The sequence below is a fragment of the Chelmon rostratus genome, chromosome 4 (genome assembly GCF_017976325.1).
Source record: "Chelmon rostratus isolate fCheRos1 chromosome 4, fCheRos1.pri, whole genome shotgun sequence".
NCBI lineage: Eukaryota > Metazoa > Chordata > Actinopteri > Chaetodontiformes > Chaetodontidae > Chelmon > Chelmon rostratus.
Genome location: NC_055661.1, coordinates 12,306,253 through 12,332,431, shown reverse-complemented (window position 1 = coordinate 12,332,431; position 26,179 = coordinate 12,306,253). Strand labels below are relative to the sequence as shown.

The 26,179-nt window shown below is 41.5% G+C and overlaps 2 protein-coding genes across 8 annotated transcripts in view; one reads left to right on the top strand and one right to left on the bottom strand.

The window, feature by feature from the left end:
• The first annotated feature begins 598 nt into the window (after nt 1-598).
• On the top strand, nt 599-6,646 carry LOC121605534 (interferon-induced protein 44-like). 5 transcript variants are annotated; one of them, XM_041935478.1, is made up of 8 exons: nt 599-694; nt 1,297-1,825; nt 2,743-2,791; nt 2,944-3,139; nt 3,328-3,480; nt 3,603-3,774; nt 4,131-4,231; nt 5,149-6,645. In XM_041935478.1, exons 2-8 carry the CDS (start codon nt 1,354-1,356, stop codon nt 5,335-5,337), a joined length of 1,332 nt encoding a protein of 443 aa, XP_041791412.1. In that variant the 5' UTR covers nt 599-694; nt 1,297-1,353; the 3' UTR covers nt 5,338-6,645. The 5 variants fall into 5 exon arrangements, with proteins under 5 accessions (XP_041791412.1, XP_041791411.1, XP_041791413.1 ...); XM_041935477.1 differs by having other exon boundaries at nt 612-714; XM_041935479.1 differs by having other exon boundaries at nt 615-714; nt 1,279-1,825.
• An 8-nt stretch (nt 6,647-6,654) lies between these two features.
• rabgap1l (RAB GTPase activating protein 1-like) overlaps nt 6,655-26,179 on the bottom strand; it is a 119,907-nt gene continuing 100,382 nt past the window's right edge. Inside the window, exons 20-27 of one of the 3 annotated variants that reach the window (XR_006006798.1) lie at nt 17,507-17,599; nt 14,049-14,159; nt 13,324-13,428; nt 12,577-12,660; nt 11,897-11,968; nt 10,847-11,047; nt 8,814-9,927; nt 6,655-8,323 (exon numbers count right to left, since the gene is read on the bottom strand). Coding sequence is in view for 2 of the 3 variants with exons in the window: in XM_041935476.1 (XP_041791410.1) it covers nt 9,772-9,927; nt 10,847-11,047; nt 11,897-11,968; nt 12,577-12,660; nt 13,324-13,428; nt 14,049-14,159; nt 17,507-17,599; nt 23,419-23,541 (945 nt within the window). In the remaining variant the exon portion in view is untranslated. Of the gene's footprint in view, nt 9,928-10,846; nt 11,048-11,896; nt 11,969-12,576; nt 12,661-13,323; nt 13,429-14,048; nt 14,160-17,506; nt 17,600-23,418; nt 23,690-26,179 lie in introns of those variants that run through there. The other 2 variants (XM_041935476.1, XM_041935475.1) reach the window with 2 other exon arrangements.

Genomic DNA, 26,179 nt, shown 5'->3' with positions numbered 1-26,179 from the left:
GACTGGATGTGAGGGACGATTTGGAAACTTAGAAACTCTTGCTGTGATTAATGACTCCTAAATCAACTAATTCAGATCAGTATTCTGCAGGTCAACAGAAACTCAAAGGGCATGAAGGGATCAACACGGCGCGGGAAACGAAAGTGAAAGTAGTGACACCTGTCAAGGCAGCTAAAATATGTCATTAAGTTCCAGTGATAACCTTCAAAATAAACCACTAATCGGCTGTTGGGATTTGAAGCGACAGTGAAGAGGTAAAAAACTAAAGACAGCATTAAAATGGGTTGAGAAGGGGATGATAAAGTAAACGCAATAGTTTGCAGTTAGTTTAGAGAGTTACTCTATGACTGAGTGCATGAAGTTTGATCCTTTGCTTGAACAAATCAGTCTCATTAACAGTAGGAATTTACTTACAAAAAGGTTTGTTTGGATTTTAACCACGAAAGCAATAATCAGATTAAAAGTCTTAAATGGTTTGTAAGATTTCAGTCATGCCGGTAAACATCCACCACACACTAAAAACGAACACTTCTTTAGAAAATGTTTACTTTGAAGGCAACGTCCCGCTACTTCCGGACTTATTTCGGCGAAGTGACTCAATTAACGTGTGTGCTGCGTCAACTGCTTACACCCAATGCTCAGCTCCACCTGAATGGAAAGTGACTCTGTTGCTCTTTCCTGAACCAGCTCAACGGTCAGTGAAAACTTAAATATGTGAGTTTTTAATACTTTTCTACATTTAAACATTTCTATGAAGTCGCTCCTTACTAGACCTGAGATGTGGGACAGACTGATGTGCCGATGCTGCAGTTAGCAGCAGCAGTTAGTTCACCCAGTCAAGCCCAGCTGTTAAGTTGTCTTTTGCTTCTCTGTGGGTTATGGAGAATGCATGGTCGAGCTGATCATGTCTGATCTGGTACAGCAGGGTTCACCTGGATCTGTGCTAGACTACTTGTAAGCTGCAGTTTAATTTCCAGTAAATGTCACCACACACACAGTGTAGTGTGTAGAATCAGAAAAGTGTTTTGTTGTTTCCATCGATAGACTAAATACAGTGTGCTGCTGCCCGTCAAACAATATACAGAGTATATATACTTTACATATATCTCATTTATCATGTGCTCCAAAGCCACGTTCAAATGCCAAGTATGTTCAACTTGAGAAAGCTGTTTTAGAGTCTCAACTTGGACCCTTAATCATACTCAGTGAGTCCAGTTTACCCCATGGGTCAATTAATCTCAGTCATTAAAACCCAAACTGCATTTATCTCTAATGCAGCTGTCTGTCTGTGTTCAGACAGAGAACTTTAAAGGCTTCAGACGGTGAGGAACCTCAGCAGAACAACCATCCAGAATGAACCCCAGGCTAACCAGGAGCCAGCAGAAAACAGTCTGTGCCCAGCTGGGAAATGTCAAACTACAGCTGCTGTACAAGGCCAGCATCCATGGCTTCACCGGAGCAGCCTTCCACCAACGATGTGACAACTGCTGCCCCACAGTGTCTGTGGGCTACAACGCCGCTGGTTATGTGTTTGGAGGTTTCACCAAACAACCTTTCACTCGGTCTGGACAGTACGTGCACGATGACCAGGCCTTTCTTTTCACTCTCAGTGGAGAAAGCCTCCTCAAATACCCCGCCACTAGTCCAGGTTATGCAGTGAAAATGATGAGTAACACTGGTCCATATTTTGGGGAGGCGTTGGTTCTTGTCAATGGAAACCAAGCAGCAGTCTACAGCAGTCCAGGAAACTACTACAACTTCAGTGCTGCAGAGATGCATGGCAACGACCTCACACTGACTGAGTGTGAAGTCTATCAAGTGGAGGGTGAGTTCACTAGAAATGACCAAACATTGATGCTTAGCATGTTTCAAACAGATTGTATCTTTCATCAAGCACAAGGCGAGCCTCATGGCTGTTTTTCCTGTCACTGTCCTGTAGTTGATTAGATTAGATTAGACTTTATTGATCTCACAATGGAGAAATTCATTCATGGATACAGTCAGACCTGACGCTGAACCTATGAACAAGAGCATTAAGCTTTTCCCGCTTTCATAAATCACAGATTGTTGCACTTTAAACAATGGAGTCTCTTCTCAGGCTATGATGTTCTTATGTTGTTGTTCTGCCAGGATAAACACAACGAACAAACACCCTTAATTTAGTTACCAGGACCCTGACTTCTCTGTGAAAGTAGACCTGGACACAAACATGCAGATTTATGTGGATAGAAGACACCTGGTCTGAGGAGCCAATACCTGCCTTCGCTGCTCTGCTCACAATACTTCTACTACTACTAATACTCAGTGAGATCCTGACAGCTCTAATTTTCTTCTTAATACTAACAGACAAGTGCTAAACAGCAGTGCACGTCGATGATCCATAAGTGTCAAAGTCATAGTGAGGTGAAGGGAACAGTAAGGGAGTGATTTTAGTGAACTCCAGCCATCGAATGAATACCTTCTTCAAACTAACAAAGGTCAAAATAATGGTTTGTCTGCGGCCATGTTGGCCGACATGTGACCTGGTGCTTCTTAATGTACTTTTTTAACGGTCCTGTCTGAGGGACGCCTATTTGTACATTTACTTGCTTAATCATTTTATTTAGTTTATTAATGACTGATTTTGTTCATATTCACCATGTTACACACTTAAAATTGAAAGGCTGGAAGATAATTTATTATAATAAAATAACATTATGAGCAGAATAACATTTTTTGAAAGCTGTCTTTGCTCTTCAACAGTGATCCCAGAGTACGAGAAGCCGTGGAGGCCGGTGGTCTGGGAAAATGAGTAAGCTGGACCATGTGCCACTACTGCACTATTCTTTAATATGTTCCAGTATGCTGCACCATGTCATACTATACAAACAGACTTGAGGAACTTCTGATTATGTATTGTCATATGTGGCAATATGGAAGCCTTGAAACTGCTTGTTTCTACAGGCAGAGGATGGAGCTGATGGAGAGCATTAAGAGCTACAAACCCACAGTCAGCTCAGTGTCCCAGGTTCGGGTCCTGCTCATTGGACAAGTTGGAGCTGGAAAGTCCAGCTTCTTCAATTCCATCAGCTCTGTATTCAGAGGCCACGTCACCAACCAGGCCATCGCTGGCTGCTCGACCACCAGCCTCACCACGCGGGTCAGTTTTACCTCGTGCTACAACAATCAGAATCAATGCATCAAACTCATTACAACTATACACTTCCTCAACACCTTGCTCTATTGTGTGGTTTAAAGAGTGAAAGCAGAAATGCTGCTGCCTTTTCAGCATGTTGGGCAGCTTATACGCATGGGCGTTTTGTGTGATCAACTCTTGTTACCTTACAGTTTCGCACCTACTCCGTTAAAGTTGGACGAGGAGGAAAACCTCTGCCGATCATCTTGTGTGATACCATGGGACTGGAGGAAAGCACGGGGGCGGGGCTTGACGTGGATGATCTCGTCAGCATCCTCAAAGGTCACCTGCCGGACCGTTATCAGGTAGAGTTTTTTGTTACATTCAGCAGGGCAGTAAACACAGGATGCTGGTGCGCTGGTTTGCTTGTAGTTTTGTTTGCTTCTTTGACACAAATGTTCCTTTTTCTTTCAACTGTGTGACTCAGTTCAACCCCTCTGCTCCTCTGCATTCGGAGGCCCAAGGCTATCACAAGTCTCCTGGCCTCAAGGACCAGATCCACTGTGTGGCCTATGTTGTTGATGCCTGCAAGGTCTCCATCATGCCCACAAAGCTGGAAGGAAAGTTGGAAGCTATCCGCAGAAAGGTCAACCTAATAGGTCAGTTAAAATTACACCATCTCTACACCTCACTGAGTAAAGCATTTTCAGATAAAAGATGGTGAGAACTACACAAAAGATGATACTTTGTTCCCTGTAACAGTATACATGTCTCTCCCAACAAGAATTTATGTATACGGTGCATGTGCAGTACTATAAACAGTTTAAACTTATGTTGACCATTAAAACATAAAGGCCTGCTAACACAGTGTTTGCAGTTCATACTAATGCTGATGGGCAGACTAGTAGCTTTAGCTATGCTGTCGAACAATACAGAAGATATGCATTTGAGAGGCAGAGACCAGTTTTCCCAATAGATCAGCATTAGGAAATTGTTTTGTTTTGCTGGTTTTCAGGGATTCCTCAGCTGGTCCTGATGACTAAAGTGGATGAAGCCTGTCCTTTTGTTTCCCAGGACGTCAGGAACGTTTATAGGAGCTGCTACATCAAGGAACTGGTGAGACCACCCTGAAACTCTCGTGGAGGATTTTATTCTGAAAGAGAACATTTAAACAGGCTTGTTTGCTGTTTGAAACGGCTAACTCAGAGTGTAGCTCTGTTCAAGTTTTTTTTTTCTTTAAAGAGTCTAGACCTGTATGCAAAGTTTGATGACATGAGTTTTGTGATTTGGTGCTTTATAACTGAACTGAATTCTGCACTCTTTTTCTGGTTCTGGTTTTTGCCTTGATGGAAGAATAAGCCACACCTTAACATGAACTCTATCTGAATTCAATTTTATTAAGTATTTGTCATCTTACATACACTCTTACATCTGCTTATTCTGAGTTTGATGTCAGGAACACATTTCAAACAAGTTGGGACAGGAGCAACAACAGACTGGGAAAGTTGTGGAATGCTCCAAAAACACCTGTTTGGATCATTCCACAGGTTGATAACAGGTGATAGTATCATGATTGGGTATGAAAGGAGCATCCATTGTACTCTTTGGACTCAGAAACACTTTGTCAAACTGCTTTTGGTAAACACCGTTTGTTTGTTAATGATTACAGTCTTATTTATGTTTCAAACAGCGTCACAATTTTTGAAAACAAGGAGAAAATTTCACGCGATTGAATTAAATGGTCCAGTTTGTAGGATTGAGGGGGATCTGTTGGCAGAAGTGGAGTTTAATATTCATAGTCATGTTTTCATTAGTATAGAATCCCCTAATAAAATGATTGTGTGTTCATTACCGTAGAATGAGCTCTTTATGTCTACAGAGAGGAAACACAAAGCAAACACTGGCCCTACAGAGGGCCTTTCATGTTTCTAGTGGCCACCGTATGTTCTCCTACACACTTAAACCCCTTTCAATTCTGTTTGTAGTATCAAAAAAAGTATGAACTACCCTTATCTGAGTCTTTTGTGATCCAGATGCAGGAGGTCAGTGGTCGGATCGGTGTGCCGATGTCCTGTGTCGTTCCGGTGAAGAACTACAGCCAGGAGTTAGATTTGGACCTGAACTGCGACGTCCTGCTGCTCAGCGCCGTCATCCAGATGCTCCGCTTGGCTGATGACTACTTCGATGAGATCACTGACCAATTGTTAGTTGAGGGTCACTAATGGCCAACTGACAGAAAATTTCGATAACCAGAACCGATTGTTGTTAACACTGAACAGATGCTTGAATGAGGAAGTCTTCAAGGAACTGGTCGATTTTGTCATTTGCATTGCATGAGTCGAGCAACTTGTCTTGCTTTGTTCTGTCACTGTATAAGGTGAACTCTGAAAGCGTGACAAAGAATGCTATGCACTGGTCAGCGTGTCAACAGTCACATACCACTGTGTTGTATGATAGAAATGAGTAAGCAATGTGATTAAAAAAAAATGTTAGGTTAGAAAAGCAAAGTTTCTAATTATGCTCGTATTCAGCTGTTTCTCAGTGGTGGAAGAAGTGTTCAGATCCTGAAGTGCTAATACTCACACTGAAAATACTGCAAAATACTGCATTGAAAGCAAAAGAATTTGAGTATAATTGGAAAATTGTACTTAAAGTATTAAAAGTACTCAATGCAGAAAAATGCCTGCTGTGACTGTTATCCTGTTATATCATTTAATTCTTATTACACTTGCAATGAAAAATGATTAAATCTAATTTAAACAACTAATTTTGGCAACAAATTTTCTGTCATTCAACTCAAATCATCAATGATCAATCAAATACTCATTTCAGCTGTACTTATATATATTATATACTGTTGAGTAACCTAATTCATTACAAAGTTATATGTATGTTTTGTGTGAACAAATCTTACTGCAATGTAACGAGGAACGAAAGCTGTCAGATAAATGTAGTGAAGGGAAAAGTACAATGTTTCCCTCTGAAATGTGGGCAGTGGCATGAAAAAAACTCAAGTAAAAGTACATGTACTACTTTTTTTCTTAAGTACTTGAGTAAAACATACTTTGTTACATTCCATCACTGCCTTTTCTTCATGTGTTCTTTACTGGTACACAAGACACACCAGAGAAGAAGAGTTCACACAGGAGCTGAAGCCTTGAGGCTGGAATCGGATCAGTTTAAACACTAATAAAACCGGGTACAGATTGCACCGCCACATTTTCAGTTACGTTAGTTTTCTCTAACAATTTCTCTAATCAAACATTGCCTTTTACATTCCTCCATGATTCCTGGTATCCTCTGTATGTGCTCCACAGACACCAACAAACCTTCACAAAGTCACATTTATCATGTTGCACATTATGCATATTCAGCCTGTGCTTATAGTTGTGGCAGTGACAATAGATTCATGCAGAATTTGACAACTTTTTAAATGTTTAAGAGAATTGAATGTGTGGGTTCCCATGTCGATCCTTTCTTATTCCTAAAATGTGTGACACCACGTAGTGTTCAGCTGTTCAATAAAAGCTCAAAGTTCATGAATGAACAGAAGAACTGAAATTTATTAATGCAGGTCAGACAGTTACTGTACAGCAAGCGGTGTTGGCGTCAGACCAGCTCAGGAGAAGTCTCTTACTGTGTAACAGGACTGTGGGATTACAGCAAAGTGTAAACTGCACGACACACATCACACCTCTAATCCCACTCACCGCCTGCGTTCGCATCATTGGAACAAATAATTAGAGTGGATTATAAATTGGCAGCTGTCCTCTCTGCGACAATAATCATCAGTTAAAAAATAACTACGCTCTGTGATCAGGATAACTTTTGAACAAAGAAAAAAAACACATCTCGAAATAGTGTTTAAAATATCCATGTTGCTTTAGTGCACATAAAAGACGAGGAGCTTTCTCCACCTTGGCCACAGTTTACATTAAACTGGTTGTACGAGTCTGTCACAGCTAACCAACAAGACTAATGAACGCTAGTGAATTAGGAATGTTCTGGAAATGCAAAACACACCTGGAATTCAATGATATTCAGCCATCAGCTCCCTTTTTCCTTCCCGTCCATGACACTGGTGCATTTCCTCCAGTGGAGCTGCTCGGTGGCCACACTGGGAGGCTCCTGGCGGAAATGTGTTACAGAGGCTGCTGAAAATGACACTCAGCAGATCTGTCTATGGGATCAGGTGACATGGTTGTTGTTGAGGTTGGTTCAGGTCGTTGGGAGCGTTCAGGAAGACCGATGGGGAAGGAGCAGAGGGGGAGGCTCTTATGGCACAGCTGACGCTCTCCGACGTTTCAGACAGTCAGATGGCTTTCTTCTCATTAGCCAAAGGCTTCAGTCATCAACAGAAAAGGCAGCCACGTGAAGAAGAAACCATTTCAACTTCAAACACTTGAGTTACAGTGCAGAACACACCCATCCAAACACACACACACACTCACTCACACACAAACAAGTACACATGGAGTCAGAGTCCAAAGGCTGATTTCAGTGACAACCCGAGTGGAGCATGGAGCAGGACATATGGCACCTGCACCGCAGCTCTCTGCCTGCTAACACAGCATCAACATGCATTCATGTGAAAAAATGTTTGGCTAATTGTTGTATCTATCACCTTAGTACACAGAAATCATCAACAAACCCAAAGTATTCAGGTTGGGCTTTTTAGCTAATTTACATGAGGCGCCGTCTGCTTTTCATCTGACACCTTCCCTTGCTGAAGCATTAGAAATCCCACAAGTGAGAGGTCTATTTGTCGAGCATATGTGGATTTTATTGACTTCTTACAGAGGGAAGACTTAGGAATCCACATGCTCTGCTCCTTGTGTAAAGAATGGATTGGAAATTGTTGTTTTAACACGACAAAGGGTAAAGAAGGTGTTGGCACAGCCGTGCAAATGGCTTTGTTTGTTTGGCAATGATGGACGAACACTGCAACTTAATCTTGCTGATTAATATTATGTCAGGTGTTTATCTAGGGATGTAACAGACACTTTAGAGCCTACACTGTATTATAATATTGCCTAATTTGATGTGCTGACTCACTCATGCCTACAGTGTACTTTGAGGAGAGTAACAGGTATGAACGGGTGAAGACTTTCAAAATGTCCTGTGGGTGTTGACTGCATAGCCTTACATTACACAGACAGACTCAGTTTCTCTGTGATTACTGAGGTGGATTTTCTGGCTCTCTCCAGTCTGTAAAAAAATAGACAGAAGATATCAGGGCCTTTGTTCTGAGAGAGCAACACAATCCATGATATCTCCAACCATACCAGCTGTTTGCAGACACCACAGACAGCTGGTGCAATTTAAAACAAGATTAACAAGGATAGATTATAAAAAACTAAAAAAAATTAAATTAAACAGAGGTCAATCTGTAGCTTGTACGCCTTTTAAAACCATTTTGGATACTTCACATTATCACTGAAGATGTGTGCCATTGTGTTACGCAAACTGAATCACTAGAAGTATAAAAAGGACGGAACTGACACAGAAGGCGAAGCCTATGACTTGTGACCACAGCTAACCAAACTGTGCACGAAATAATGACTGCCTGTTAGAAATCTGCGTGCAGTGACACACAGGCGCACACACATAAAATAAAAACAGCAACTAAATACAGGCACGAGCTGGAATGAGGATTAAAAAAACAAATCAGTGACATTGTGACAGCGATGTGACACACCTCGAGTGAGTTCAACACATGACTGAAGAAACAGTGGGGACGTTAACCACATCTCTGCAGGTTGTCACTTTGGCTCTCAGCGTTTGGACTCGACCGACTCGATCACACACTATGCTTATGTCAACATCTAGAGAGATGACATTCAAATTCCAAACAGTAAAAAAGAAAAAAAAGAAAAAAAAATTAACAAAGAATTTTTCCTTGTGTTTTTTTTCTTCTCTTACAGAACTGTACAAGATTATTACAAAAATCAATAATTAGTTATACATATTTATATGACAACATTGTTTACGTTATATTACTATAAAGAAATACAACTTTCTGTGTTGTTCTTTTTTAAGACTCTGAATGCAGTATTCCTTTTTCAGAGTGCTGCGGCTTTGCTGCGCTGAAGGTGGTTAATGTAGATTGCTATATTTCTGTGCAGTAAACATATAATATCTCTGCAGCTGTAGCTGTATCACTATCAATATTGTTCAGATTTGTGAGACTGAATGCAGGTTTCATTCTCAGCTAAAATGACTATGCAGTAGCAATGTCTGGCCACAGGGTGGCGCTAGATTATTCACTTAAATGTTAATGTGTATGTTAATTCAGCTTCCTTGCAACGAGAGTTCAGAGATCTAACTCAACAAAACAGTGTCTGCATTGAACACTGAACTGTAAATCAACTTCAAGATCAGTGATGATTCGCTGTCTCGTCACCTGTGAAGGTCGACGGACACTTTTTAGTCTAAGAAATGTAAACATTAAGTAAAAGACAGGTGGCTGGTCCAGTCCCCTGCCTGTTTCATCCCTCATCTTTTCAGCAGCTTGCAGTCCAAGAAGCCGCTGAGCTCTGCTTTGCCACTGGCTGAAAGAAGGAATACTGCATTCCTCTGCTGCTTGTTTCTTCAACTTGTGTTCCTCAGCTCTCGTGTGCATCCAGCGGGCGACGGAGAAACGGAGGGAGGGTCGCCTAGGCAGGGCCCTCCTTTGGAGAGGATGGGGTCTGGGACGTGGAGCTGGAGGAAGAGGATGCAGAGCTCTTCAGGGAGCCCAGAGTCTTGCTGAGCCAAGAATTCTTGGCCGCCTGGATCTCGTTCATCAGGACTCCCCTCTGGTGCTCGAGCTCCTGCAGAGTCAGCGAGAGGAGCACGGAGGAGGAAAGCACACAGCTTGTCACGTTTATCCAACACACTGCCCCTCACGATGTGGCTCTGTATTTTAGCTCTAATATCCAGACAATTCAGTTGCACACAACACGTCAAATGATAATTCAAATTAGCAACAGCCTTTTCAGTACACCTGTGTAGTCTAATACACTTAATGGACTTGTATCTCCTTATTTGTGTCACATCCACGGCTGCATCTACTTTCCTTATGGAGTGGGTTCAGGTCCGTTTGTATGGACTTTATCACATCTTTATTATGGTAGCAAATTAGCAAATGCTAGCATGCTAACACAATAAGATTAGATGAGATACTGATATTTAATGTACCTACTAAACATCAGCATGCCAACGTCAGCACCGTGAGCATGTTAGCATGCTGATGTTAGCATTTAGCTGAAAGTGCAGCTGTACCTAAATAAAGCCTCACAGAGCAGCTAGCATGGCTGTAGACTCTTAGTGTTGGAAGTGTCAGAGTGTATCTATGATCCCCTTTAAAAGCCAGGTGTGTCTGCTTTTATAGGCGCACTTTATTTAAATGGTGGGATTGGCAAGTGGGAGAGGAGAATGGTTTTCTGCAGAGGAAATTTATGTCCTCATGTGCGAGCAGACCATCTACAAAAGCAGCAGGAATCCACCCTCTAAATAGCAGGAAAATACTGTTGGCCGATGGCGCAATCGCTCTCTGCTGCCTTAGGATAGCAATGCGGCAACAATGCACCTGACTACACCTCATATTGCTTATTACCAATCGACCTATTCCCTTAAGAGTCCTCCAACAGACTTTTATGTATTAGTTGTTATTATGCTGTTGGCCAATAAAGCCGATTCTGATTCTGACTGTAGTTTTTGTTATCACTGTCTCTCCATGGTGCTGCTGACCTGGATGCGACACTTGGCCTCCACCAGCTGCAGTTTGGTCTGTGCCAGCTCCAGCTCCAGCTGCCTAAGCTGCTCCTTCAGTCCGTCCTTCTCCTCGTCCAGCGGCTCGGTGGATGTCTTATCCCTGCCGGGGGACGACGTCTGGAGGGACCCCAGGGTGCTGAACAGGTCCCGGCAGTGCTCACAGCCCATTACTTTACTCTGCACGGGCACACAAACACACACGCAAACACACACACACATATGTTTGCAGAGGTTGGTGGGTGAACAGACTGTATAGACATGTGAATACAGGTAAGAACACACTTTACTTGGGGTTTGACTCGTGCCGGGTGGCCAGGACCTCACAAGCAGACACATTAAAAACGGGTTTTTATAGATTATTCCTGCCATGTACTCATTGCTCAAGGGGAAGTTTAATTTTCACAATTCATCCATTTCATCATCACTTAACGCACAGCTCCACCCTGCCATCTACAACCTAACAATGTTTGTTTAGTGCAATAAAAGTAATACACAGTTCAGGTGTAGCTAAGCTGCTACAGCAGTAAATCATAGCACATTTAACTGGTCATGTTAGACATTTACAATAATCTCTGAATCAGGTTTCTCTTCTCTCTCAGCTTCCATCTCTTGCTCGTCCTCATTAGTTAATTGTGGTTTATTATGGCTACACTGACATATACAGTATCTCTCTCCTAAATACTGAATGTGTTATGTCCCACTACAACTTCCTATTTCAACTGCTAATACATTACATTAGGCAGAATGTCCTGATCTTTATCCATGCCTGAGGTGATACACAGCCACACCAACAAAGAGCAACATGTCATGTTTGACAAACGAGCAGCGTGGGATAACCTGTGCAATCCATGTCTCTATCCATGTCTCTGTGGGTGTGATAGTATACCAACCCAGGCTTGTCTTAACTGAAAGATAGACCAATCCTGTAAATCCATTTGTTCAGTGATGCAACACATTGTGTTAGGAGCTTGAAAGTCTCTTAACTTGCTACTGCAACTTTTTACAGTAGCTGTGCATTCATCTCACCCTGACGATGTCCAGCTCCTCTTTTGTTGCCGCCTGCTGTTTTTCCAGCCTGGTGCTCAGCTGGGAGCAGATCTGCAACACGGAGAGGAAACATTTCAACTACAAGACAGGAGAGACGCTGAAGAATCCCAAGCTAATGTTTCTCCACAAAAAACTCAAATGATGTCAGTATAATCTTTATCTGTGTTTATCGTTTGTGTATTTCTCTTTGGTCTGTAGTTCCATCTTTATTACCCTGTTCCGCGCGTAACCTTTACTTTTTATAGCAGTGACGGATGTGTAAAACAGTAATACATGTTTTGCATTCTGTTATTAGCTAGTCGGATGTGAACAGTCAGGGTTTCACTGATATGTTACTGCCAATAATATGAGTTTTATTTACAGAAAACTCATAAACTCAAAAACTGTAAACTACATAACACACATCACACCTCTAGTGTTCAGTCCTAACTCAAACTCAAAACTTGCCAAGTACAGACCAAATAAAAAGACGTGTGAATAATATAGGAAAAATAAAAATGTAAAGATTATTGCAGTTAACGGTTTTGTAAAGTCTACAGTTCAATACGCTTACTGTTAAAGCCATGACTGGTCGAGCAAATGAGTGAGGATGTTAATTATTTTCCATTTTAACAGCAGATTTGACAGCAGAAGGATTTGGGGTATTAAAACTGTCCAACCTGTTTATATTCAGCTATGATCGCTGTGGTTTTCTTGATCTCCAGCTCCGCTTTTTCCAGCTCCCTCCTGAACACTTCCTTCAGCTGAGAGGGAAAAACGAAGATGACAAAACTATAAAAGCGCACAGTAATGAGGAGGATGAGCTGACAGAACAAAACACTAGAATATAACGTTTAGTAACGCTATAGTAAAATATAAGTTTAAAGAGTTTAAAGAGGCTCTACATTAGAAAAGAGAGGCCATGAATTGTCATTGAGGGCTTATTAAGTTGTTGATCAACACTAACCACACTAAACTACTGAGCGTCATTCAAAAAGATAGTATATTGCCTATTTTCAAGACAAATCTGTTGGATGTCGGCTCTAATTACATTTAAATCACATACTTATTCCGATGGGACAAGGTGAGCCAAAACCATTATAAGCCACCTGCTGAGGATGTTGAATTTCCTTTGGTCAGTGATTTAAGTCACTATTAATGACCTAATTCTGCCTCTCAGTGGATTCATGAGGATTTGAGTCATTAGAAGTATAACACAGTGAAGCCATTAATCCAGCTTCACAGGATGCACACACTGTGTTGCCTCATAAACAACACAGTTGTTCAGTTTTTTTTTTAATAACAAGTAAATACCATACCAACCAAAGCTTTGGCTGCAATGACCATTGCATCATGTGACCAATAAGCCCTGTAGTTCGTTAAGGCTGAGCTTAACGAGGTGAGGGTGAGCAGAGGGCGGATGTTACCTGAGCCGTCTCCTCCTCCTGTCGCCTCTTCTCCTCCTCCGTCTCCACCAGACGTTGCTTTGTGCTCAGCAGCTCTTTGTTCAAAACGTCGGCCTTATCTTCAGCCTGAGTGCACACAAACACACAGAGACCCTTCATTTAACATCAAAATGGTCTCAGTAGCACAGTGCCGTTTTCACACAACCACCAGAGTGCACAAACACTTTCAAATGGAAACCTAGAAGAAGCAACGAGAGGTTTACCAATGCCAGATTTGGGATTTAATGTGACTTGACGCACTGGAACATCTGCACTTTTCTAACCTGTCCTGTTGACTCATTAATACAGTTGCATAGATTCACACTGAGAACTGTCCCGTACGGCTGCAGCTGCTCGGTGGTCTGTTCAATGAAATGCTTACATTATGAGCACCACAACATTAGCTGTTGGAGAAGAGTGTTTAATATCCGGAAATGTTTGTCTGCTTACAGCAGCATGTCTGTATGTTGTTGTCAAAGTAAGGGTTTTTAATCAACTCAGCATATGTGTTTGGAGCAGAGCATACAGTGCTTCTCATGCTCTATATATAAAACAACCAATGTTGGCAGATGGGGACATACTACATTTAAACACAGCCCGACTAAACAATTAAAAAAACCCAGCTCCATTACATCAGCTTTAATTTGACACACAGTACACAGAATACACTGTAGGTTTGAAAAAGTCCTCTGGAGGTGCTGTGTTACCTGGTCAAGGTCGTTCCGTAGGGCAATCTTGCTGGTGACCAGTTCATGGGCCAAGTCGTCATTCTCCTGTTCCAGCCGCATACTGGCCTCCTGAAGACGACGGTTCTCCCTCTGGACAATCACACACACACACACACACACACACACACACATAAACACACACACAGAGTTATACAATGTATTAGTGCCTGTAATGTAAAACCAAACCAAGTAGACAACAGAAAATATGATTATATGTTAGCTGTACTTTTGACAAAATGATAATGTCAGGAATCTGGGAGGTTTTTCCTAATTGCAATTTAGCTTCTATAAAGTGAACACTGATAACAGAAGACAGACAAAATCATTATTACGTGCATGACAATGCATTGAATGTTTGCTTGATGTTTAATACAGAAGAGTAATTCTGAAATAAAATGAACAGTTTAGTATTTACTGATTAGGAGCAGCAGCTCCTGTTCTATTTATACACACACACACACACACACACACACACACACACACACACACAGACACACAGACACACGCGCGCACACACACAGACACACGCGCGCGCACACACACACACACAGACAGACAGACAGACAGACAGACAGACAGACAGACAGACAGACACACACACACACACACACACACACACACACACACACACACACACACACACACACACACACACACCATCTAAAATTCCCCATTGTAGACCCTTAGTGGAGTCTCATGATGACTGGTCTGCCTGTAAACAGTCTCACATGACGGCCTCAATGGGACAAAACAGTTGTCACAGTAACAAGCTGTCACCTGACTCTGATATCCTGTCACTTTAACAACAATGACCTCTTTTAGCCCTAATTAAATAATTAACCACACACACACACACACAGACACACACACATGCACAGACAGACAGACAGACATGTGTGCACACAAATAAACTGTGCAGTAAAGTTGAATCCCTGGGGTACCTCTCATATAATAATGTATAAGAAGGAAAAAGCAGATCACAAAGTACAAATACATGTGCACCTGAACATCTAAACATATAGACACACATACAGTCACGTGATTTAGAGACAGCTTGTGTGCCGCTCTTCAGATTAAGTTAATCACTTCCTGTGAGCAGAGAAGTGATGGATTTAATTTGGGCAAACAGAGGAAAACCTACAGTACATCATCTTAGTGTACTTAGTGCTGCAGTCATCCACAGATCATGTTTTAGACTGATGAAACATCTGTGTCTTCATACTAAAATCATACATAGTCTTTTTATGCCTTATGTTGGAAGGTCTACGTCAGTCAACATGGCCAACGTATATCAATCATAAAAAATCTAAAAACTCACACATAAACTTTTAGGATTAGTTAAAGCCATAAGCATAAGAACCTGTAGAAAATGTCTCATATTAAAGTCTTTGTTGGAGCAAAAGCAGCTTACCGTGCTGCAGTCCACAGTCACAACAACGTCTTCATATCGAGCCTCCAGCAGCACAGACTAAACTTAAACACATGGTCCTGACAGGAGTTTCCCTTCTCTGGGTGTCACTCACCAGACTCACTCTCTCTCTTTCTTTCTGCAACGCTTATATTTCACATTAATGATAAACATGGAAAGCAGCCAAGAGAAAGTACGACTGGCTGAAAAAGTCACACAAACAACACAAATACACACCCGAAACAATAAAAGACAGTGAGTGCATACCTGAACCTGGAGCGTAAACCTGCTAAAAATGTTGAATGGTTGTATCGCAGAAAACACAAAGTAACTAAAATCCAAAACATCAACAATTTTATCCTGTATTCATTTATAAGCAGCAACAGTCCTGTTCTGTCTCCTTTTTGTCCTCTGACTCGGACTAAGTAAGAAAGTGTTTCCATTGGTTACAGAGGAGATGGCTCTGATCCAACGCCTTATCTACAATAAAGTCCTTCCTTCCCTCCAGAACAAGCAGCTTAGTCAGCAACACTGTGTACTCCAATATAGCACTCCTGCCTTGAGGAAAAACCAACATTTGTAATTTGTGGTGTTTTTTCTTGAGATGAAACTTTTCGTGTGTTTCATAAATTCACTTGAAAGCTTAATAGAACTCTTTCTTTTATTCTTGTCTCATTTCATTTTATCCTATTCAACTGCTAGATTTTGAGAATTGTATAAGAACGAAAAAGCAGATCACAAAGTACAAATACACTTATAATAGTGCTTATAATTGTACACATGTGATATGGGTGCAAAAGCTCATGCGAACATTTTAAGGCCTAGATTAAGTCAAAACTCCATTCAATTTCTATGAATAAGCCCCAGATTTTACATAATAATGATGGAAGTATAACACTCAAGGTGTTCTTGAGCCCATGTAGTAACATCCTTCATACAATCATGTGTTTCACAAAGTGGTGAACCTCACTCCATCCTTGCTTGTGAATGACTGAGCCGCTTTCACACACAATCATGATAGTATGCTGCTAATAAATACTGTATGCCCCATAGATCTCAAGAGCTCGCACTCGCCACTGCACTTCCTTGGGTCCTCAGCAATACACCCGCCAATACACCCCCAATACACCCAGTGTAAAGCTCAAAGGACATACACATAAACAGACAGACAGACGGACAGACAGACAGAGACACCCTCCAATTTATTTAGATGTGGATTAAAACAATGAATCAGCAAACCAAGTTTGAAACATTAACACCAATCCAGTACAGTATGAAGGAAGGAACGCCTGGCAGTGAACCTCCCTCTCTTCCACCACCACTACTGTATTGCTAGGCGTCACTAGGTGATACAGCTGTCATATGACACAATTACAATAACCTCTCCATACCATGATAAAAACTTTCCTTTAAGTCAGTCAGTGGTTTCTACCCATTGGGTATATATTAGAGTTACCTTAACTAGGCCTTTAAGTTTTACAAAAAATCTGCAGACAATAAAAATGCATCTGAACCGCTCTAATTGTGTCAGTTTCAACTCCAACCTCCCAATTTCAAAAACAAATTAAGAAAGACAAATTAAACTGTGCCCTGAGCTGGATTGGGAAAAACAAGAATGACAGATTTAAACCAAGAGGAAACGAAAGAAATGCTGACACAACAGAGCAAAAGAAAGGCAGAGACGCTGCCTGTTGAGAGTTTGGGTTTGTCTGAATCTCTAAATATCTGCCTCATCTCTCCTGTTTTAAAGTCACTTTCAGCAGTCAGAAACCTCTGACAACATCCGGTAGCTTCGCCCAAAAATAAATGTTACTGATGTTTGGGTGGATTGTGCTGTGTGAAAAGTCACATTTCAAACAAGAACAGTGTCACAAATATTAACAAAGGTACGGTTTGACAAATCAGTATTGTATTCAAAGGAGAGTTCTAATCTTAGAAACGTGGATAATTTTAGCAAACACTAAGGGGTTTGTGTATTGATGTCTCCTCACTGCAAGAGAGAATGTGTGTGTGTGCGTGCATGTCTTACCTGGTATCGGTCAATGGGGTCCTCTTGTTGCAGCTGGCTCTCTCTCAGTGTCTGATATTCCTTCTCAAATTTCTTCAGCTTTTTGGTTGGAACCTGAAAAAAGCAGACAGGCTATTGTCATCTTTATTTTAACTTGCCTGATAAAATCTCAGCCCAGCCCATCCCAGTGACTGAGGGGAGACTGTGTATGGCCGCAAAGGAAATGGTCATGGTTCAGTAGTCGCCACTGAGATGTCTCCTCTCTGGCTCTAAAGTTCTCAGTGGGATTCAAACTAGCAACCATCTAATTGCCAGCTTCTCTCAGCAATAATTATACTTTACTGTCTTCTCCCTGAGACACAAAGGGGTCAGAGGTCAGTCACAGCTAGGAGTAAAGGCAAAGTGTCATCTTTAAGGACAGGTTTTAAAGAACATATTTAACTGGTCAAATATTTCAAGATGCTGGGTGATTTTACTCAATGTGACCTTGACGTCAGCAGTAAAAGACAGCCTCAAGTTTGAGATCACCAACATGAAAAGAAACGGTTACAACACGCAGCCGACACATAAACAGATAAGTCAAAACTGAACTCACTCTGAAAATTGCAGCTGAAATATTGTGGTACTGTGGTTCATGCTGCACAGTTTCTATTTTCTATTGCACAATCTGCTCTACATTCGTTTATGGCCAGCACATGTCTCTGCGTGTGCTATTTCACACCAGAAATCAAGTTAAAAAGCAAGAGACCCACATTGCTCGGATAACAAATGAGGCACAGCACGATCAACTGTAAACCAGCCACTCAGAATCACTCTACAAATTCTTCTCAGACAGCAGAAACTTTCAGTTCACACTACGAGATACACAACCAACAGTCACTCATTTCCTGCTGAGATGAAAGACAACGGAATATAATAACAAATACATATAATACAATTTAAAATTTACTGATCTATTTTGCCGCTGTGGTTATGGTTATGTAAACATTTTAGTAATTTATTTGGTCAAAAATACTGATTGTAACTAAACATTGTCTTACAACACTGGCAGAATAGCTGAAACTGTTTCTTCTGTTAACTTTAATTAATGCTAAATTAAGAACTCCACAGCTAGTCTCATTAACTTGTTGCAACAATGGAACTGGATGAAATCAGTCAGGATCAGTTTTGTAGCTGTGCCCTTCAGTTGTGGCCGGGTGGATACAGAAAGGCCACAGAGAGTTGAACTGTGCTCCCTGAAGCCAATCTGCTGTTAACATCGCTTTCATCTCAGAGACTATCACGCAGTGCAAACACAAAATCCAGACCTGTGACTTCCTTGTGCATTTTTCTGCATCTTGGAAACACAGTTCACATGAACATACCACATAAAAGTGTCCGCCAGAGCACAGGAAATTCAGTTAGTAAGCAACAATATTGCTGTGTGGTGTAACTGTCACTGAAATTCACTTTCAAAGCAGCACTGAGAGTTTAAAGGTCATGTAACTCCCTAAAGACATAAAATACTACAAAGACCTTCAGTCTCAGTTATGGAAAAACATCCAAAATATCAGCTGAGTGGTTTTAAACTAACAGCAGTGAAATATGAAACAACATTGACTGACTGATACTGTACTGCATCTGTGTGTGTGTGTGTGTGTGTGTGTGTGTGTGTGCGTGCTGCAGGTGGGTGGTAATGTTATCCCCCCTGTGTGGAAACAGCGTTGCCATAGCGCCAGCCGTTAGGGCTGGGGATTCCAGTCACATGACCCCTCCTCTGAGACAGGCATGTGTGTGTTTGTGCGTGTGTGTCCTTTACTGTCCTGCGTTTAAATCCAGCCAAGTACCTGAATTGCTCTTACCTGGGCGCAGTCGTCGTGTGCTGATAGGTGTGGTACGTGTGAAGGGATAGAAAAGAAAATTAAATAAGAAGAAAGCAGAGTGTTGTACTGAGGCTCCCTTCATGAATAAAACCAGATGAGGGAAGTCATTACCTGTCCTCCTCAATGACCTGTGGATTAACCCTTGACCTCTATGACCCTGGAACCGCTGAGGTGAATGAACGTCACACTGTAATCTACCTAACACACAATTCCCCTGCAGATAAGAGCTCAGGCTCATTCTGTTGTTATCTGTGTGGGAAGAGCAGCTTGGCCTCTGCAGGCTGGTTAATAATCATTTTATTGTAACAAAACAATGCAGACAAATTGAACGCGGTGTTCCCCTGCAGGCACCAATGCATCCACTTACACATCGATGGTGCTGCGAGGTGTTCTACAGTCCAACAATCTAATCTAGGAGTCCAATACTTTAAATTAATGACAATCACACTTATCCTCAGCTATTGGCAAATGAAAGGTTGTCCATCGTCTTGCTGGTCAATGTGATAAAAGAAAAAGTGATATTTAGCAGATAAGATTTTTGCCTGGCAGTAACATTATGTCAATATATGTGCTTTAAATATGTTTTAGGTGAATTGTTTAAACTAACCACTTTAATATCAAAAACTGTCATGTTTGCCTCAGAAATCTTGTCCTTGTTCGGTTGTTAAAAAGGCCTCTGAAAATCAATTTAGCCATCATGGTACACTTCATCTCTGTTCTGAAATGGCAGCGATGGATTTTTTTTGTGGACCGATACATCAGTCCAACGTTAAATCTACACAGTGAAATATGACCAACAGAGCCCTTCCAAATTAATTTGAGTAGGTAAATGTAGTTTCTGTTGTTAGCTTCTCTGGCACGGAATTTTCCTAGTGATGAAAAACATTACAAAATTATATTTAAAAGGACCAACTTTGATCTGGTTGTGTGTGTGTGTGTGTGTGTGTGTGTGTGTGTGTGTGTGTGTGTGTGTGTGTGTGTGTGTGTGTGTGTGTGTGTTGAAACCTGTGTGTATGAAACAGTGCTAGATTATTGCCCAAAACGTAAATGGACAGGAGACAGAGAAAAAGAGGGCGAGAATGACACATGTGTTTCCTGAGATTTTGAACACCTCCAGATATGCCATTTTGGTTTTGAGAGTGGAGGGCGCCACTAGTCCCTCAAACTCTTTGGCGCTTTCACTTCCTCTCACAATCTCATTTAATGCCTTTAAACATTCTCACGCAGCAACAACAGACATTGGTGGTGTCATATCTTCCAGGCTTCCTGTATGTGACATGATGGTTTGATACTGAGTTCTGCAGATTAACAAACACAAACTGCCAGTTAGTATGATTTCCTTCTCCCTGGTGTTAAACTTCCACTCACACTCATGAAATGACGTTTTAAGAAAACCATTCGATGCTTGTATTAGGAAAAATTACACTGCAAATCATTTCACAGCCGTGGCATTTTGTATTTTTTGTAAAGACAAAATACACATGTGGCATTTGTTGTTAAAGATGAATGTTTTGTTTAGAACAACTTTGTTATTTCCTCTCTACCAAGCATGATTTTGTCTGTAAGAATAATGTTAATCACTATGAGTCTAAAATAATTGTCCTTTTGTTCAAAAAATTAGTTGAACTGAACAAATGTGATGACTAAGTCCTCATAACACTGAGCCCTGACTGGCTGAGGAGAGCAGATTTTAGGGATCGGGGTCAGCTGTTTGAGATTCGGTGCTTTGCTCAAGGACACTTTAGCATGTTCAGGGGTTGAACCTGACTCTCCTGGATTGACAGCACCCTGCTGATAGCAAGTGTAGAATTTCAATAAGAATGAAGCTCCTTCTCAGGAACTGCACAATACAGTAAAGACTTGGTGGTTCTGTAACAACCTTGATTTTGTTTTTCTAACGTACAGCCATTCAGGGTGTGACACTGGCCACCCCTGAAATCTGATTGGCTACCCCATTATCCTAAAGCACGATAGGCCATCTGCCCAGGGAGAGGTGGGACCATAATTTAAACCATCTGTTTGAGGAGTATTTTTGAATGTGTTTTTGAATTGTTTTCTTTTGTACATAGCCTAGTTTAGGAGGTACACTTTCTTTTTTATGACTTAACGAATAACGTATGAAAGCTTTGTATTATATTAAGATGGTGCCACTCTGTTTTGTTGTGTGATTGGCAGGACTATTTATCTTCTATATCAAAATTTTAAACTCCAGAATGTAAGATACTGCAAGGTTAGTCATTAAAGCAGATATAAGAAATTGCAAATTAATGTAATTCCTTTGAGTGTGTGTATGTGTGTGTACACTTATTTCATGCCATCCCTGTGTAAGACAGTGCCTCACTTGGGCTACCCCAATTAAAAAAGTCTGGACACGCCACTGCAGCCAGTGAAGCTTACATGTGGTTCTCTTCGAGTTACACATTAAACCAGATATCATCAACAGACGAGCTGAGGTCTAGTGACTGATTACGCAACCTGCTACTCTCCAACACCCCTAAAACACACAAACACTACAGCATGGCTGTGTAATGAAATACAAGGAATAACTCGGCTATGCTTGGCTGTTAGAGGTAAGGCCTTTATTCAAACATACAGACCCACTAAAGCCACAATCACACGAGATCCCCAACTCCTTGACCTCCGTAAGAGCTGCATCAGAGTGCTTCCATTTCTCTAAATGTGCTGTTTCTTCCAACCTGATGATTGATGTTGTTTTTTTTTTAGGTTGTGACTTTAGTTGCATTGAAAACCATCTGATGAAATAAATACATAAATACGTTGGTAAAAAATGACACAAATACAAATACAAAACTATGTGATATCCCCTGACTTTCTTGGATAATTCCTTGCCTTCAGACAGCCTGCAGCCCTTTACATCGATATTTTGTTTTTATCATGGTGCTGATATACAGTATCTATCCAGAGACTTACAGCCACTAAGACTGTAATATAAGTTACAATTCTCAGGTCACCAACATAACAAATTGCCAACAGTAGATAGTTTAAACTTCATTTAGTGATATTCCTGAAATTCCAGCGTAAAGCCTGCTCTGCTGAATTACAACTAGTGAGCATGTACAGGGCTGAGCATCTTGCTCAAGGCCGCTTCAGACAGCAGCACTGACACACAAACACATGCGGACTTGCAAGTTTCATGGCTCAATCCAGCTAGTGCATCCTCATTTACGCTTCCCAAAACTTTAAGTGTAAATATTAGAGGCCAGTTTGAGGACAGAGAGGCCACTCTAATTAAGGCGAATTAAGAAGCTTGTTGCCGCAGGAAATGGTACCAGGCCCCCATTTAGATGCCTGACCTGAATCCCTGCAGCAGAAAATGGAATTGGTCCCAAACCTCCAAGTCACTGTAGTGTCATACTGGGTATTATACAACCACAAAGAGATTTTGTGTGTGTGTGTGTGTGTGTGTGCATGCGCTCGCAAGGTGAGCTGCTCTTACATAAGGTGGCAGTGCAACAGTTTGAATATTAAAATTAGGACAAAACCAACTCATCTCAGGAAAAACTAGGCCATTGAATTCAATTACCCACGTGAGGAAACACACACCAACATCCACACACACACACACAAGGTCTCCATTGATTTCCAGATTTCTCAGTAATTGAAACAAACTGACAGCCGCAAACAAGCTCTGTGTCTGGACTGACTAACAAAGCTCTGCAACCTCAAACATGCGACACGCTTTCAGTAGGAACACAACATACACCCACACATTTCCACATGAGTCTACAACGTCTACCTCATGGAAACGAACATGATGCTTCTGTGAAATCTCCATCTTCCACCTCTGTTTTACGAACAAATTTCTAAGCAGCAGAAAGATAAGGACAAAAGAGAGAAAAACAGCTGACAACCAACAGCATCAGATGAAAAGAAGCATCCATTTCTTTCACCTAAAAACTGTGAGAGTGCAGGGCCAGTAGGAACAGTTGGGAATGTCGCCCGTCAGTCAAACAGGAATACACTCAATGCACCCAGAGAGGGACAAAGGGATGAAAGAAGGAGCAAAAGACAGAGAGGTGACGAAAACAAGTGACTAGAGGAAAGACCTACCACCGTTCTGGGAGTTCTGAGAGGTCTGGAGTGGGCAACCAAGCGAGCCAAGGTGTCCTCCTCCCCCGGTCGGTCGACTACATGAGCGTCGTATGCCACCATGATGGACACCTCCTGCATCATCTTGACTCCTCTTGCCCCCAACAGCAAGGAGGAGGAGAGGATGAAGAAGAATGAGGAAGAGGAGGAGGAGGAAGAGGAGGAGGAGGAAAAGTGGTGGAGAAGGAAAAGAAGAGGAGTGTCGCTGACAGGTTTTGTTTCTGTCTGAGAGTGGAGGAGGAGACTGGCTGCTTTCAAGAGTCTCTCAGGAGACGGACCCCGCCCACTGAGAGGAGGAGGGGCGAGGGGACGAGCGAGTACAACACACCTGTTTGTTTCTCTCTCTCTCCCTCTCTGTAACGCTAGAAGTGTGTGACAAAGCAGGATGAGTTTGCTTTTTCTTCTTTTCCACTGGGTGAGTACTTCCCTCTCCCTTTCTCTTATCGTGTCTCTCTCTCCCTCCCTCGCTCTCTTAGACTCTCTCTTTAGCTTGCAGACTTTGCTGCCGCTGGTACAAATAAATATACAGGCTTGTTTACACATCTACACTGTGTGTGTGTGTGTGTGTGTGTGTGTGTGTGTGACTTTGTTTGAGGTTAAAGGGAGATAGGAAGGAAGTTGTCAGATCAACCACTGTGACTTGTCGTTCGTAGTTGTACATCATTCCACCAGTAAAACCCAGGAAGTGAAGTGAAAGCAGCTTCAAGGCTGTCCTGGAAGATGCCTAAATACTGTAACAACCTCCCAATCCACAGGGACCCCACAGCTAAACACTACCTGACAACGTGCTACTGCGATAGCAACAGGCTCCTCCTGTTTCCTCCTGACAGGAGAAGTGCTTCAACAACGTCCGTTAACTATGAGCTGACTTTGTCTTCTCTCTCTTACGATGTGTTCTCCTGCCACTGTGCTTTCTCCTCTGTATGGCTATATCATGGAGGTACATCATAGAATTCTCTTTTTGCAAACAGAGACAAGTTACCAGTCATGTTCACTTAGACCCAGTAAAGTGTCTTATCTTTAGCTCTAAATCAAATTTACTGAGTCTTCTGAGCCCTGCCACAATTATGCATTTATTTGCATTATGCAAAAGTGCCACCGTAAAGTACATGCTGCTGGAACTGAGTTAAAAGTCGGTGTAAAAGTGTCCAGATAAGCTCAGGCTGCAGCCTAAAAGTCTAGCAGCCTGTGAACTAAAGTTCCTGTTTATGAACACCACCACAATGTCTTGCTACCGTCCTTCATCAGACTGCTCTGCTCCACTAGTTACTCCCAGTGAATAATAAGAGTATTTTTGCTAGAAATGCCTATCCCTAATCCGCATATGCATTTAGGGAGACTTATAGACAAATAACAGGGAGAGAGTCAACAAGTGGGATTAATTTACTAAAGTTCACACAACTTCAAGAGTACCATCTTTTTCATGAAAGCATCTCCACTGCTAATGAGCAGATGCACAGGTGCATTAAAAAGAAAGGCAGTGGCAGCAAAAGGAAAATTCAAAGTAACCTGTGTTCTAGTCTCAATGACAGGAAAGCACGAGCACATTACAAAAATATCTACTGACCTGCAATGAATTATGCAAGTAAAACCTATAAATAATATAAGTAACATATAAATAAAACAAGATTTCATAAATATATTTAAAAATAACATAAATAATTGATGACTAGAAATGCTTTTGATTGCTTGACAGACGAGGGGGGCGGGTACTTTCCTCTGTAGATCTGGCCTCGTGACTTGTAGCTTAACAAAAGTCAGTTTACATAATATAAACAAGCTCTTTGTAGCTAAACTGCCAGCAGGTTCATTTAAAGCACAGCATCCCTGCTCTGCTGCACGTCTGCACTGCGCTGGGATTTCATCATACTGGACGTGTCTTATTTATTCTTTTCATTGTTGGATTTTTTTACTGAATTTCCTATCTGTGACGTCTTTGTAACTGTTGAGTTCTCCAGGCAGACATTTTCTGCTGGAGTGAACAGAGCTGAGCAGTTTCATGCAATTTCTTGGTCAGCCATGTTTTTAGTCTCAGTTTACCCAGAATTCATTGTAAATCAGTCCTACTTAAGACGTAGCCTTGTGGGACAGCTCTAGCCATGGTCAAAATCTTCTATTTGATCAATCTTGCATGTTAACAGTTATTTTTATTTGAGCAAATACTATGTTTAGCTAACTTACATGCAAGATATCTAAACACAAAGTCAGACAGCACAATGATTAAATTATTAGTTCCTAGAGACTGTGTTAATGGGATAATGAACTCTGACAATTCTGTCGAGATGGCCGAGTTGTCTGTTATTGTCACCTACTACTGTCCTGAAACGCCGATCCGTCAGGCAGCAGGGGTGCTGTGCTAAATGAAAACTCCTTACATGTCCCTCTGGACCTTTTTGTTATGTATTTCTCTCTCGCTCCCTCTAATACGAATATCTTACATTATACTGTAAATTCTTCTCTAAATCTGGCTGTAAGACTTTTTGAAGGTGTCTTTGCAGCCTCTGAGTCTTCATCCATCCATGTAGGTCTTTCTCTGGGACTCTATATCTTTCCTTCTCTGTAAATTATTCTGGCCGTCAGTCTCTCTACACGCATCCTTCTCTCTTCTTTCTCCTCAGTCTCTTAAAGTTAAGCTTTTCAGTTGGAAGGATTTGGTAAAAAACGGATTAATCAGTCAAACCCTGAGCAGCAAATGAATATACGACATTTCTCTCCGGGAAAG